The sequence below is a fragment of the Marmota flaviventris genome, chromosome 4 (genome assembly GCF_047511675.1).
Source record: "Marmota flaviventris isolate mMarFla1 chromosome 4, mMarFla1.hap1, whole genome shotgun sequence".
Classification (NCBI taxonomy): domain Eukaryota; kingdom Metazoa; phylum Chordata; class Mammalia; order Rodentia; family Sciuridae; genus Marmota; species Marmota flaviventris.
Genome location: NC_092501.1, coordinates 32,882,522 through 32,899,136, shown reverse-complemented (window position 1 = coordinate 32,899,136; position 16,615 = coordinate 32,882,522). Strand labels below are relative to the sequence as shown.

Genomic DNA, 16,615 nt, shown 5'->3' with positions numbered 1-16,615 from the left:
CCTTTTTATAAGTCAGAGTGTCTCACTAAGTTGCTTAGGGCCCCAGTAAGTTGTTGAGGCTGGTTTTAAATTTGTGATCTTCCTGCCTCATCCTCTTCAGTCACTGGGATTAAAGGTGTGTACCACCATGCCCAGCAAGAATCTATAAATCTTGAGACTGAGATGGTTCTATGCATGACAAAACATAGCCTCATATGTAAAGCACAAAAGCAAACTAAAAAGGCTGCTTAACCAAGAAAACTTTGTAACTTATGTAACAAATATTTAATATCTACACTCATAGACTACACACACACTCAATTGTGTTTCTTTTGTTATCCTCAGGTCCTAGACTAGTGCCTGGCACATGACAGGTATTTATTGAAATGAATAACTGTTGAAAGAATTACCACAAGTCATTAAGAAAGATAACTCCTAGAAGAGAAAAGCTGCCAAATACAAACATTCAAACAATTTCAAATGAGTAATAAATGTACAAATGAAAGCAAAGCCTTAGTAATAAATATGTACAAATAAATATACATGCAATATATACAACTTTTCACCTACTCTACTAACAAAGATTAAATAGTAACATTTAGGGGCTGAGGTTGTGGCTCAGTGACAGAGTGCTTGCCTAGCATGCATGAAGCACTGGGTTCGATTCTCAGCACTGCATATAAATAAATAAAATAAAAGTCCATTGACAACTAAAAAATATTAAAAAAAAAAATAGTAACATTCAGTACTGGGCAGACAGTTAGGACCTAAGTGATAAAATGTTTTGGAAGACAATGACAATCTGGCATTCTCTCTCAAGTTTTTTAAATGTGAGGAATGATGGATCCAGTATCTACACTTCAGAAATTCCATTCACAGAATTCTCATATGATATGAAAAATGAAAATCATATGGTCAAAATATTTTCTTCAACACTGGCTTTAACAGCAAAAATACAGACACAACTCAGTTGTCTAAAAAAAAAATAAGTAGGGGACTCACTATTCATATGATGGAATATTATGGCTATCATTACCAAAAACATGAGAGCCTTACACATAAATTCACAATATACAAAATAAAAATAGCTCTAAAATCTGTTCATAGTATAAGCTCACTTTTTATTTTAAAATATAAGCAAGCATATATCTGCAAAGAAAACTACCTAGAACAACATACATACCAAATGTTAATAGTGCTTACATTATTTTAAGTACTTTTAATGCTTTATAGAAGTATATAAATAAATTCCTTAGGCTAGTGGTTTAGCACAATGGTAGATCCCCAGCACCACTAATAAATAAATAAAATAAATATTCCTCAGAACAATTAAAATAAACTGTATAATTTAAAAACAAATAAAATGCAAAGTAAGAAAAGAAAGGCTTACCTCTGGCCTAACTTCATAATTTCTGCCTTTCACAAAACCAGAAATCACTTTAACTACACCAAGAGAAGCTTGGCCTAATTTATCTTGTTTAAAGAGCTTCTTTACTGCCTCACAACACATTTCAGATATCTGAAAAATAAAATGTTACACTAAACCAGTGTTTTCAACCTGGGCACTACTGGTATTTTCTTTGTTGTGACAGGACTATGCTGTACATTGGAGCTATAAAATCTCCCTAAGCTTTACCAGTAGTAATACATACTCCCCCACCACCACAGTCCTGAGAATATCTCTAGACACTGCCTAGTATTCCCTAGAGGGCAAAACTGCCTCCTGTTGGGAATCACTCCACTAAACTTAGTTCTAATAATTTTCTTAAAGAGATAGTACTTAAAAAATTGATACTAGTTTAACAATAAATAATTGCTCCAAAACAATTTTGTGGGGAAAATAAATCTCACGGACTATAATGTTCTGTTAAGAATAATAGCAAAAATCATTTAAAGCAACTCACTGATTTTGACGTGTCATTCATGAGAGGAACAATCAATACAATGATGTTATTGTGAAAATTAAAATGAGGTAGTGTCACCAACAGCTCACATAAGCTCTTCACAGCCACTTCAGCCAGTCCTTTATATGCCTTTAAGGAAACTACATTACTTTTCTTTAGCTTCCTTTGTTTCCAATCTAATTAAAAGATAAATGTAGTTACTTACTTATTAATTGGTCAAAACTTAAACTGGCTTTCTTTTACAATAAATATATATATATGTGATCACAGTCTAAAAAACTAAAAAGACTTCATGGTGCTTCATTCTGCTTAGAAAATGTCTACACCTGCATGTTGTCAATTCAGACAATACTAATATGTGGCAACTGAGCTTTTGAAATGCTCAGATTTGCTGTAAATATAAAATATACTTGATTCTGAACTTAGGATAAAAAAGATGAGAATGTAAAACATCTCATTAATTTTTAAAATCATTCATATATCAAAACAATAATTTAGATACATATATAATTTACTACTAAAATTAGTTTCATTGCCTTTTATTTATTTATTCAGTGTGGCTAAGTTTTTTTTTTAATGACATGTAGTTCATGTTATATTTCTATTGTACAGTGCTGGTCAACATAAAGTTAAGTTAGTTCCAGTTGGGACACCAAAGCATAATGCAAAATCCATGCTAGCCACAACCACTCCACTATCCTCCACCACCTTCATGCCCTCATCAAACCAACAGGATTCAGCAATCCTGCTCCAACTGATAGTAGCTGGGTGATCTTTAGGCTTAAAACTAAGTAAAAGAACACTAAATCAAATAAAGGCAACTGATTTAGGCAAGTAAATCTCTTCTCTACTCAAAACCCAATTTTTCCTATGCCCTTCCTTTCCTGAAGAGAAAAAGAAGGGTTGATAGAATAGTTTAAAATCCTCAACAACTTATAAGGCATCCACATCCATTTCACGATATCTTTCTTCTCTGATTATTGTTTCCAAATAAAAACCAACGGTAGAATAAACCCCAACTGTTTAAATTTCAACAAACATACACAACTATTTCTAAAGGACCATAGCAATAATATTAACTCTAGTAGCTAATAAAATATAGCACTTAGACTGATAGACATAGTTCTAAGTATTATAAATTTATAAATTCTATTACTTCTCACAATAATTCTTTAAGGCAACTTCTATTATTATTTCCACTTCATAGATAGGAAAATTGAAGCAAAGAAAGATTAAAAACTTACTCAAAAAATAGATACTAAGTGGTAAAGTCAGGTTGAACCCAAGGAGTCTGACTCTAGACACTGCTCTTCAACATACACTATACACCTGCCTCTCACTACACGACAGAGAACAAAGAGTTCACCTTCATAATCAAGGTTATGCATTTTATATACTTTCAGGATCTATTTAATATACCTTTAACCATTTGCTCCAGATTTTCCAAATAAAATTTATACTGGCTAACCAGGCCCTCTTCAAATTCTCGTAACTTTTGGGTTTCTTTGCGGATCTGAAAAGACCAAAAGGATCAATTATTTTTTAAAATCAGAATACTAAAATTCAAAAATTAGCACATAAAATGAGTGCCTTGCATATGCCCAGTGCCGGGGGTGGGAGGATATAAATAAATAAGATAATTCCTATTTCTCCCATCTCTAACTCTCCAAATTTTCACTTATTTTATACAGTAATTACATCTAGCTTTACCTTGGTAGATTTTTCTGCTTCTGTTAAGGGCCGAATTTTATATGAAGGAGTAATGTCCTTAAATAGCTCCATCAGAGAAACTACCACCAGCTTCCGAACAGTAACAGCCACATCAGGATCCTGTTCCATGAGCATGGAACGTAATTCTTTCAGTTTTTTAATCTGTTAAAGAAATAACTCATGAGGCTAGAGATTTCACAGCAAAACAATTCTGAACAAAAAAGAAAACAGACTTATGCCTCACGCAATAAATGGAATTCACCTGTTGACTCTCAAGCCAAGCCATATCAAACTTCAGACACTGTGTACCTTACCAAGATGAGATACATCACTAAAGTTACAAGGTAATGACATTTTTGTCATAAAAGCAGTTAGAAAAAGGAAGAGATTACAAAAAATAGCTGCAATTTATTAATTTACCTATTTTAGAAATTCTTTTTTGAGTTTTCTTGAAACCTGTATCCTATTTTCCTGAAAACTTTTTGGAGCACTAAAATGTTACATATGCCAATCAAATATATATTAATCACATATAATAATCAAGAATTAAACGTAGGGGGTTGAGGTTGTGGCTCAGTGGTAGAACACTTGCCTGGCATGTGTGAGACTCTGTGTTCAATTCTAAGCATCACATATAAATAAATAAATAAATAAGGGTCCATGAACAACTGAAAACTAAATGCATCTAGCTAACCACATAATATCAATAAGATGCATACAAATATAATTTATATGATGTAATAAAGAAACAAAAACTTGGTTTCAATTAATATGTTTGTTTTAATGAACTACTTTCGCCTATAGGAGTGATATCTTGAAAGTTAACAATGTTTACTACAGTAGGGAGTTGAAAATATAATACTTATTCGCTATCTTTAAATTGTGTAAAATGAGCATACAGTTCCACGGTTAAAGACCTGGATTCTAATCTGGTAGGTGTTAAAACCTAGGGAAAAAAAAAAAAATCATCTGAGTTTTTTAAGGTTCAACTCTTCAATTATAAAATCAGATCAACAAATCTTGGGCTGTGGCTGTGGCTGTGTGGTAGAGCGCTAGCCTGGCATGTGTGAGGCACTGGGTTCGATTCTCAGCACCACATATAAATGAACAAAATAAAGGTACATCAACAACAAAAAATATAAAAAAAGAAAACAAATCTTGTCCTATGGTTTTGTAATGATTAAACCAGGTAATATAGGTGAGAAATATTCTAACTCCCCCTTCCTGATTCTCCTCCAGATGTTCCCCTCTCTTTATTAGAAAAAGATAAGTACTGCTCCAAAGCATACCCAAATTAATTTTTACCCATAAAGGTAAATAATCTATTAGTAAGATGCATGACATCATATATATTTTCTTAATACTCAACAAAGTTTTGAAGTAGATACTATCTTATTTTTAGAGATGAAGAAAGTGAGTCATGAATAAAATAACTTACCCAAAATCTCACAAATATTACTTAGCAGGGCCAACACTAAACCTCAGGTTTCTTAGGTTCACATGTTATAACTATAATTATTTTACCACTATCCATAACACCCAGTGAAAACTCATTACAACTGTGACTGTACTTCACTAAACATTTTCCACTTACAAATATTCATGAACTAATTTACTGTCTTCTCTGTAGCATGTTCTTATTAAAACCGTATAGGTCAGACAAGCAAATTTCCAAGTAGGTTCCTCCTCCCTAATACAATTAATTGTGTAACTTTCACAGTTACCACAACAAGTCCAATATCTTCATTTGGAGCTGAGGAAAATAATAAGAGTTTAAGTGACTTTTCTAAGATTACAAAGGAAATTAAGTTCAACAGTAGGATCAAGCAAAGATTTTGCCTACTTTCTTTCTAATCCATGTACTATGTTTAGATATTTATTTTCCTTTTTGTGCATGTTTGTAGGCAACAAGAGAATCTTAATATATCACATATTTGTGCCATATCTACTATGAAGAGCCTAAAGAAATTAATACTACCTACATTGCTTTCTGGATCTGACAGTATGGCAGACGCCAAAGTTGCAATATGTAATTTCTTCTCCTGTAGTTTCTTCTTTCTCTCAATCAAATGTTCTTCTCTGGTCATCTCTGGAATAGGATCTTCAATGATCTCTGAAACAGATTTGATTTTCCCTCTTAAGTATGCCTTTATTTACTATCCAAGAAACTCAATAAAATAATTTCTGATACTAATAATGATGATAACTAAGGATTTTGTACTTATTATTATATAGCATCCTCTCAGTAATTATGTTGACAGGTAGTAGGGACAAAAAGTAAGTTAGCTAATTCCATAAACCTGACAGAAATGGGATTCAAACCCTGGCAATTTGATTCTACAGCTCATATTCTTATCCACTATGCTAATAACTCCACAATAATTTATATTAACTAAAGAAAGGAGGCAATCTGATTTAGCCTTTTTTAAGTACAGAATATTATCCTTTGTTTCCAACTCTATGTAGTACTTTGAATTAAACAAAACAGTCCAATTTAACAAATTCAAAGAACTAGATGTAATAAACTTAAACAAACATAATTTGTGATAAGCTTGACAAGTTAACAAGTTAATGTATAATCGCATTTACACTATTAATAAGAAATAAGTCAAAGTAAAATTTAACCAACTTGCTGACACAAATTTTAAATGAGTACAGTTTCTAACAATAAAATCTGTACTTTCAGTTTAACTCTGATTAGTTAAAACTGTTATAGCTATAGTTCAATAATCTAAAACAGACATATACAAAGTATAATTGTTCTGAGAACCAACAAAAATGACTTCATATCCCAGAATCATTTTTGCAATTTAAAGCTAAAATATTAAAAAATATTTGTAATTTCTTCTGTTACAATTAAAATAGAGAACAGTAATAATTAACGAAACTCCTTATGTGCACCTTGACTCTACAAATACATAATTGTGTAAATTTTTCCATAATAAAAAAACAACAAAATGTCAAATTCTACAAGGTGAGATTTTGCAAATGTGAAAAGTTCAAAATGATCTTTAAATGAGCAATACTTCAAAATGTATATTCTAGATTTTACTTAAAACTAACTCATATTTTTATTATGTAAAAAATGTAATGACTAATTAATAATTTAGTAATTGTAAAGATGCATTCCATTACCTTCCTCAAGTTCCATCTCTTCTTCTTGATCCTCTTCATCTTTGTTACTATCAGTATCTATGTGGAAAATATACACACTAAAATTGTGATAATATATGTAAAGAAAAGCAAGGAAATAATTACCATAAAACTCAGGACAGTAATTACTTTTATAGGGAGGGAGCAATTAGTGATTGAGGGGAGCACAAAAAAATGTTTCTGGATTCTGGTAGTGTCTATTTCTTTCCTGAAAGGTAGTTTTATGGCGATGTGCTTTGTGATAAATCATGAAACTTCACATCTTTGATTTCTGTCTTATGTTTTTTCCACACCCACACACAAAAAGATACATTAAAAAAAAAAAGGCTAATCAAAGATAGTTAATGTGTTCACATTTTTTAAACAAAATTTGGAAAAACAAACTCTTTGAAAAGAAAATTACCCAAACCTTGTAGCTTCAGGTGTACTCACAATACAAGAGATACCTGAGATAGCCACCTGTATTTCTGGCCAAATCATCAAGGCTACTATGTGACTAACTAAAGCTAACCTTATTTTGTAGATGAATAAAAGCCAAAATAAAATTAAATTGTAAATGAAAAAAATGTCATGGTATTTGTGAGGAGTTAAAAGTTTAAAACACCACGGGGCTGGGGTTGTGACTCAGCGGTACAGCGCTCACCTAGCATGTGCGAGGTGCTGGGTCTGATCCTCAGCACCACATAAAGATAAATAAATAAAGGTGTTGTGTCCAACTAAAATACTAAAAAAAAAAAAGTTTAAAACACAAGCTGTTTAGACTCACCTGGTTTCTCCCTTGTCTGTGGGATTATGCCACTTTTATCTTTGATAGGAAGCAAGTGAATCAGTTCCTTCTCAGGTGCAGTTTGCAGAGTTCTTGGTATTTTTTCATATTTGTCTATGATATGCTCATGCTTTCGTTTCTTGACGTGAACTGGTTCACTATAGGAAAAAACATCATTTTGTTTTAATGCATTTTAAAATGTACCTAGACCTATCATTTTCAAAGTACTATGGACTCTTTTATTTTTAATTATAGATGGACACAATATCTTTTATCTTGTTTATTTGTTTTTTGTGGTGCTGAGGATCAAACCCAAGAGGTAAGCATTCTACCACTGAGCCCCAGCCCATCAAAGTATTATTGACTCTTGACAATGCAGTGGTTAGGAATACCAGCCTCCCCCCAACTAGTTTAAAAAAAAAAAAAAAAAAAATCCCAATTTTTATTTATTTATTTATTTATTTATGTATTTATTTTTAGTGCTAGGGATTGAACCCAGGGTCTCTTGCATGCTAGGCAAGCACTCTACCACTGAGCTATATCCCCAATCCCAAACTCCCAGTGTAACTTTTGACTGCCAAAAAAAATAAACTACTAATAGCTTGCTGATAAAAGAAAGTTGATAACACACATTAGAATAACACAAAGTGGCTACAAAATTACCACAGTAATACAGTATGTACTTCAGTTAATTTTATGCATTTATGATTTAATGCTGAGTCAACTAAAAATAAAGCCATGAATGGGCTCCAAGTGTTTATGGAAATTCTGGTAAACTTTTTATAATGTTTGTGTATATTTTACAACGTAAATGACAAAACAGACTATTATCTCAATATTTTATGCACTCATGTCTTTTTAATTTTTTCAATATTTCTAGGCTCATGGTTCCTCTGCAAGTTTTTTTCAAACCATCACAAATCTCAAAAAGAAAATACATATGTAAGTGGACCCGTGCACTTCACAGCCATGTTGTCCAATGGTCAGGTATGCAAAAAAATAAGCAAGTCTATTCATATGTAACTATCAATAGAAGTAGAGGTGCTGGCACTAAGACCAGTGCCTGGCACACAGCAAGCACTCAAACATCAACTGAATAAATAGACTGTATGAAGTGTCTACCACAGAGACTCAACTACACTAGTTTTCCCTTTAGATGCAAAATAAAGGTGAAAGAACAACATTCCACAGAGCCAAGAATGACATTATGCTCTATTTTTTTTCCCCAAAACCTTTCGGAACATTACACAGACTTTGGAATTGAAAGATCAAGTGTTAATCCAGATCCGTTCTCTGTGATTATGGGGAAGCAGCAGTTTTCCCTCTGGAAATGGGCATAACACCTACCTTACAATATAACAAGGATTAGTGAGACGATGGCCACAAACTCAAGACTATTCTGTCAGTGCCTCAGGGAAAAAATAGCATTCTTCCTCCATTCACTACACTTCACAATTCAGACTCAAAAGAAATAGATGTACATTAAATAAAATCAGCTTGTAGTTCATATACACTTCTTTATTTAGGAAATAAAACTGAAACCGGAGTTGTCTCTTTGTAAAGATTCTGCTCAGGTGTGAATATCTTTGAAGTAACCACCTATGTAACATTAAGAACCAAGTTTGTAACATGTGAATGACTATAACCCAAATGAAATACTACCTAGAAGAAAGATCTCTTGTTAGAAAAGATGCTCTTTGTCCTAAATCCTTCATTAACTGTAAGTCATCTTCATCCAACATATCTAAAGGAAGTGCTTCCTCTTCTTCCTCCTCTTCTTTCTCAATCCTTTTAACTATACAAAAAATAAAAAACAATTATTAGAGATGTAAACTCTACACTTTGAGGTTCACAACAAGAAAAGCTTATTTTTTTCTAAACTTTGGCCCAGTGTTTCTAACGGGAGCACCATCGACATCTTGAACATGACAATTCTTTATTGTACTGGGGTACCCTGAGCTAGGAAAAACACTAGCATCTCTGACTCCTCAATCTCAATGTCAACAGCATTCCCAGGTCATAGTAACCACCAAAAAATAAATGTCTCTCAGGGCAATTAAGAACCAATGTCAGGGCTGAGGTCGTGGCTCAGAGGTAGAGCACTTGCCTAGCATGTGTGAGGCACTGGGTTCAATTTTCAGCACCACATAAAATAAATAAATATATAAAATAAGGATATGTTCAATTACAACTAAAAATATTAAAAAAAAAAAAAAAAGAACCAATGTCACTCTCTTAGCTCCTTCTCATCTCCCATGACTTTCACTTCCATTCCACTTCAGCTAATCTCTCCAAGTGCCATGTCCCAAATCCTGGTGCTCACCCCACTTTGAACACAAACTTTCAGGGTTCCAGCTCTCAGATACTCCCAATGCACTTCTTCATTAACTAAATGTAGACCTTCAATTCTTCAAATACTCCACTTTCTACCCATGTGTTCCGTCTTCAGTCCCTTACCTAGATTACATGGTATCACTTCAACCACTCTCATGCCAATATTCTCAATCACTAAGATACTCACATCTCACAAAACCCAAACTATATATCATTCTAACTTCTCTGTCCTTTGCTCTCTTTTTCCATCTTTCTCTTTTTTTATGAGAGAGAAAGAAAAAGAGAGCAGGGGGAAGCACACCAACTAAATACCAGAGATCACTGTAAGAGCTAGTGTTTCAAATATAAGCAAGACAATCTTAATGCTTAAGAGAACTTAAAATTCTTCCTGATAGCAATAAGACTGGTAAATATTTTCATATAAATGTAAACCCTGCACAGAGTGGCACTATAATCTACTGTAAATGAAAATTCCATTTCTCAAACATAGCAGCAATGGGTGCATTTTCTTGGTCAGCTTTCTCTCTTCTGTAGAGGATTTTTCTATTTACCATCACACTTCTAACCCCATCATCTATCTCACTTTGTAATCATCAGAGGACCCAATTTCCTACTTTAATGAGAAATGAGAAGTCATAAGCTAAAAATTCCTCCAATTTCCCACAACAGCCTTTGCTTTCATCGTTTCCTTGTACTCTCAGATCTGTCTGACAGACTTTGCTTAGATGTTGAACTATAATAATGAAGACATTGCTTTTATTTATTAAAACTATTAGGACATTATGCTTTTTAAAGTGTAAAACTTAGAGGAAATCTTCAAAAGTACCTAAACCTAACTCACCCAATTCATTGTTTACAGATAAAGCATTTGGAGATTAAGTGACCAAGTCCATACAGCTTGTAAGTAACAAAATCAAGATAAAAGCCCAAGTTTCTTGACTTCCAGTCAAATGGCCTTGTACATAACACACTAATGTGTTGCCAAGGGATCAAACTACGTCAGGATTAAGAGAATGAGATGGATGTGGGGAGAATAGTTTAGGATATTTTTTGAATACCCTAAAAGTACCAGTGAAGTTGCAGAAACAGCCTGACTCAAAATTACTGTATTCTTTTCCTGTTTTGAGTAATGAAGTTCTTGAAAATAACCCAGACAATTAGAGCTCAAATTCACTCCAAGTTTAAAAGTGAAAAAATGTCAGAAGTTTAGAAAAGGAAATGTATCTTGGCAACACTTTGAAAAATGCAGAGTGAACTGAGGACATAGCTCAGAAATAGAGCACTTGACTAGAATGTACAAGGCCCTGGTTCAAACCCAGCAACACACACACAGAATGTGCCAAAGAAAAACAATCTTTTCACCTTAGCCAACTTCAGGGAATGGGAAAGTGGTAGCATTGACACACTGCCCAACATTTATTTATATAGCTACTCTGAGCCTGTTTTCACAAGTACTGTATATTCAGATCTGCTTTTGAGACAAACTGCAAGCAAAAAGTAGCTGTTTCTCACAATGAAGACTGCATTGAAATGTGACTGTGATCATATATACAGAACTATATTATCCTTACCTACTCTTTGGAAGATCTGAGTACAAGAGTAGCTACTAGAAAGTAAAGTTCATTCCATGAAGAATATTTCAGAATAATCAATGAAAACTAGGGCTCATAAATGCTTTCACAATTACCTGGTCGTCTTCTCTTTGGGTCCTCCAGTGGAATGGGTTTCTTAGACACAGCATCTTTTACAGCTTGCCTTAATTTTCTCTGTTCCTTCCTGTACTTCTTGAGAGTGCTTTGTTGCTTATGTTGCTTGTTTTTTAACTTGTTTTCAAGTTTGACTTTACTAGTTTTTAGCAACTTGCGAAAGCTTGGGACCTGTTTTTTATTTCGTCTCTAGAACACAATAATAGAAGGAAGACAATACACTGACAAATTTAAATTATTTTATTTTTATATCAGGTTAAAGAGAATTGATTCTAAATTTCACCAAATCAATCCCATGATTTTAATGTCACACAGCCATACATCTTGCACATAAAGCCTGATAACAAACTATGCCAGTAATCCTACAGAATGACACTGAAGTATTGGTTATTCCAAGTAGGGTTCTCCAGTAACCAGAACTGTGACTACAGTTACTCCAAGAGTCTAAGATCCAAAAACGATTAAGAATTGTTGATCTCATGGTAGACAGTTATTCAGGACCTTAGATTTAATACCAGTTGTTTAACACAGAGCAATACAATGGCCCGCGTTATTGTTTTAACAATAAAAACTGATATTTATATGCTGTTTTATCATTTGCAAACTGCTCTAACACATTACCTACAACAGCTTAAATAGTGATTGCTGTTAGCCTCACATCACCGATGAAGATTTACCTAGGCTCAAAGAGGTTATGCAACTTGCAAAAGACCCCCCTAAACTGAGGAGGGCAAAACTGTCTTTGCATTCCATCACTCTTGCAGGTGACCCATCCTTCAGAAATCCAAATCCAAGCGTAATTCAATCTCTGAATTAAGGCAAACCACCTGACTTCCTATTTGTTTACCGTTTAAGGGTGAGACGGACTCGTCTGAGTGTAACTCAGACCATACACTCCCTGAGGTCTGGACCATGCTTCTCACCTTTAGCTAAAGGGTTCGACTACCATGGTTCAGAAGAACCCTTCCAAATCTGACTCTGCACGCGCACAGCGGGAGACGACAAACCCGGGAAGCTGACAGTGCATAGAGCTCGGAGGCCGATCTAAGCCACCGCCCCCTATTCGGTGGGTTTACCCCCACCGGAAAGGTAAACCAGGCACCGACTGTCAGTTACAGTGGCCCTTAAGTTGCGAGAACTCGGCTCTTAGGAACACTTACCGCCTTCATGCTTAGGCCTGAAAGGAGTCCGGACCCCACAAATTCACCCGAGATAAAGGTAATCCAGCAACACGGAGGAATCACACACGTGCTGGAGCTGAAACACTCCCTGAGCAGGAAGCGGCCTCCAACTCCGCCCCATCCCTCGCCGCCGGAAATGAGAGGCGGGATTTCCGTAGGCAGGCTCGAGAGTGCGCCGTCTAGTGGTGACTGGTGGAGGCGCCCGGCGTGCGCGCGCACAAGCCCCCGCGAGCCGCGGGCGGCGCCGAGCCATGGTAGGAGTGCGACCTCTGCAAATTTCTTGGATTGATTCTTTGACTCTCGACCAGTTTCTTTAAAAGTCTTGAAGACTTGGCTTTTTCAATCACTGGTCTGTATTTTGCGCCTCTCTTCGCGTTGATTTTAATATCCTGTTATAGACCCTGATTTTCGTAATCTTCTTTTCTCCGGAAAGTCTTGAGGGCAGAGGAAAAAAGCTCTTTCCCTGCGTATATTGCCCGCTTTTCCACGGGGACTCCGGGCGTCTTTGTGGGACAATGAATTTCTCATCAGCTTTCTCAAAGGTCTATGATTCTTGAAGTTTTATTTTAAAATATACTTTGCTTTAATTTTAGCCATTTATCTGATAAAGACCTACTTGGTGAGACCTATCTGCACTTCGATATTTTACAAATATTACCTTTGGATAAATTTTATATACTTAGTCATTCTGCCAAAGTCATTAATCTTTACTGGAAGTTTTATGCATTGCAAAAATAAGAATAGGTTTTTCAAATGCTTGTCTCCCACTTTTTTCCCCTGGATAAATTTGAGAATTCTACTCCAGGTTGTTTTAAAAAAAAAAAAAAAAAGGCATATGATCTTGGGGGAGGGGAGTGGGAGCGAGTACCGGGGATTGAACTCAGGGGCACGTGACCACTGAACTACATCCCCAGCCCCATTTTGTATTTTATTTAGAGACAGGGTCTCACTGAGTTGCTTAGCCCCTCGCCATTGCTGAGACTGGCTTTGAACTCAAGATCCTCCTGTCTCAGCCTCCCAAGTCACTGAGCACAGCCCTGAACCCCAGCAGTGGCCTCACAGTCCTTACCAGGTGAGAAAATCCAGTAGAGGGTCAAAAGAGTTCTGAGGCTGTGGATGGTGTAGGCCTTAGGAAAACTGAAAAGAAACCTGCCCATTTCTGGATCCCACTTCAGACCAAGAATCCCCTTCTATCTAGCATTCTTCTTTCTACCTCCCTCCAACTTCCCACTTGCTCTCTCTTTCCACACCCTGTCTCAGAAACAGCAGAGCCTGTCTCTCTGGAGTATTACTTCATCAAACAAATTAAAAACATCAGCCTGTGTTCTTCCCAAGTGCCTGAATTCCTTCCCAAACTTTCAGCATATCTGCGGTCACTCCCATCTTTTCAGCTTCCTTCTAGCCTCTCCAAGAATGAGGCATCCTCAAACCAGTTCAAAACCAACTCCTCCCAGCTTCTTCAGACTCTTGTATCATTAATTATCCCTTCTCTCCAGTATTCTTTTGTTGTTGTTGTTGTTTTAATATTTTTTTAGTTGTAGATGGACATAGTATCTTTATTTAATTGATTGATTGATTGATTGATTTAGGTGGTGCTGGGGATCAAACCTGGTGCTTCATGCATGCTAGGCAAGCGCCCTACCACTGAGTCACAACCCCAGCCCCTCTCTCCTATTCTTTACCTTGTCCTTTTCCTAGTAAAGCCTTCCCCTTAGCCTATAAACATATTCAAATCTCACTTTTTTCTAATAAACTTTTTTAAGCTCTTTTTTTTAAAGAGAGAGTGAGAGAGAGAGAGAATTTTTTAATATATATTTTTTTCTAGTTTTTGGTGGACACAACATCTTTGTTTGTATGTGGTGCAGAGGATCGAACCCGGGCCACACGCATGCCAGGCGAGCGCGCTATCACTTGAGCCACATCCCCAGCCCCTCTAATAAACTTTTAATTGTTGTTTTGTATTCCTCCTTTCTTGTTCATCCTTATTTCCAGAAAAAGGAACTAATACTTCCCTAGTGCCTCAACTTTCTCTTCTCTGTTATAGCCCACATCTGTGCTAACTTTTTGAGAAAATGTGTCATACTCTTGGCCCACTTAAAGTTTATAATCAACTAAATTCTCTGGATCATTCTTAAGCATTTGTTGCCAAACTAAATCTCTCCTGTCTTGAATCTGAGTAGCTTATTGTTTGAAAACAAACTTTAAAATGGGAGTTTATGTGAGTCCTGTTATTGTAATCTTAATGGTTTCTCAATTCTGTTCATCTTTGTGTCACCTGCCATTCACTCAAGGCATTGCTAAGCCTAGTTTGTACTTTGCATCCTCTTGGATCTTTCAGAGCTTTTCTAGATACAGATTAGTGCGGGTCACTGGGCTATCCTAAACTAGTATTACAGGTTTTCTATAGATTCTTGTGAGTCATTTTGGGAGGTTAAGAACCCATCTGAGGCTGGGGTTGTGGCTCAGTGGTACAGCACTTGCCTAGCATGTGTGAGGCACTGGGTTCGTTCAAGTCTCAGCACCACATGTAAATAAATGATAAAATAAAGATCCATCAATAACTAAAATATATGTGTGTGTGTGTGTGTGTGTGTGTGTATATATATATATATATATATATATATATATATATATATATTTTTTTTTTTTTTAAGAACCCATCTGGCCCTACCCATAACATTCCATAGAGACTGATCTCATTCGGGTCACCCAAAACCTCCAAATTGTTGTGGGTTTTTTCTAAGTGTACATGAATTACATCATTCCTCCCTTTTCTTAGCCTCAGTGGATCCCTCTGCTGCACTTGATGCTACACATTTCTCCTTTCTCACATTAGAATGTTGACTCCCTTGGCTCTCCTAACAGCTTCTTCCCTGGGCTCTCCTCCTACCTCTGTTTCTTCCTCCTTATGTCTCTTCAATATAGAAGATGCTCAGGGTTCTACACTTGGCCCACTTTTCTGCTTCTCTTCTTGCTCTACTTGCTCTTCTAGCATGATCTCATCCACCTATGGATTGCAAAGAGATTTTATCCAGCCCATATCTCTCCTCCAAGCTTCATTTGGTTTTGTAGTCACCTGCCTCTTGGACATTTCCACGTGATAATCATGGAACTTCAAATTACCACATTCAAAATTGAACTGTTTTTTTATTTGTACTTCCAACCTTCTCTATTTCATTTAGTTATCTACAACTAGAATCCCAATATTCCAGAGATCTTTGGAAACAAGCCATGGCTTTCTTGGCCATTCACCATATTTTGGGGTTTTTTTGTTTGTTGGTTGGTTTGGTTTGGTTTGGTTTGATACCAGGGAGTAAATCCAGAGGTACTTAACCACTGAGCCATATCCCAGCCCTTCTTATTTCTTGTTTAGAGACAGGGTCTCATTAAGTTGCTTAGGGCCTCACTAAGTTGCTGAGGCTGGCTTTGAACTTGGAATCATCCTGCCTCAGTCTCCCAGGTTGCTGGAATTACAGGCATATACCACCCTGCCCAGTCCACTCACCGTATTATAATTTTTCTGTTTTCTATAAACAAACAGGTTTCAAAATTGCTACTGAGATGACGTAATACAGTAAGGCTTTAGATGTTCTATTTCCACAGGACAATTTATATAGGTTGTAACATAGGTCTATTTGAATGTTTGCCACATGTAATAACCATTTATTGCAGAAGAAGACCACCTCCTCTCAGTATCCCAAATTAGAAAAAAAAAAATGTCTAGGCTGGGGTTATGGCTCAGTGGTAGAGCACTTGCCTAAAGCATGTGAAGTTCTGGGTTCAATCCTCAGTACCACATAAAAATAAATGAAGGTATTGTATCTGTCTACAACTAAAAAAATTATTTTTTTAAAAAAATGTCATTACTGTCAGCAATCTTGG

The 16,615-nt window shown here is 35.7% G+C and overlaps 1 protein-coding gene across 1 annotated transcript in view; it reads right to left on the bottom strand.

The window, feature by feature from the left end:
* Noc3l (NOC3 like DNA replication regulator) overlaps positions 1-12,852 on the bottom strand; it is a 30,448-nt gene extending 17,596 nt beyond the window's left edge. The window contains exons 1-10 of the mRNA XM_027939932.2: positions 12,713-12,852; positions 11,534-11,741; positions 9,175-9,307; positions 7,513-7,670; positions 6,729-6,785; positions 5,576-5,706; positions 3,594-3,755; positions 3,303-3,396; positions 1,884-2,059; positions 1,370-1,498 (exon numbers count right to left, since the gene is read on the bottom strand). Of these exons, the coding sequence (XP_027795733.2) occupies positions 1,370-1,498; positions 1,884-2,059; positions 3,303-3,396; positions 3,594-3,755; positions 5,576-5,706; positions 6,729-6,785; positions 7,513-7,670; positions 9,175-9,307; positions 11,534-11,741; positions 12,713-12,721 (1,257 nt within the window). The 5' untranslated portion in view covers positions 12,722-12,852. The remainder of the gene's footprint in view (positions 1-1,369; positions 1,499-1,883; positions 2,060-3,302; positions 3,397-3,593; positions 3,756-5,575; positions 5,707-6,728; positions 6,786-7,512; positions 7,671-9,174; positions 9,308-11,533; positions 11,742-12,712) is intronic.
* Positions 12,853-16,615: the final 3,763 nt, after the last annotated feature.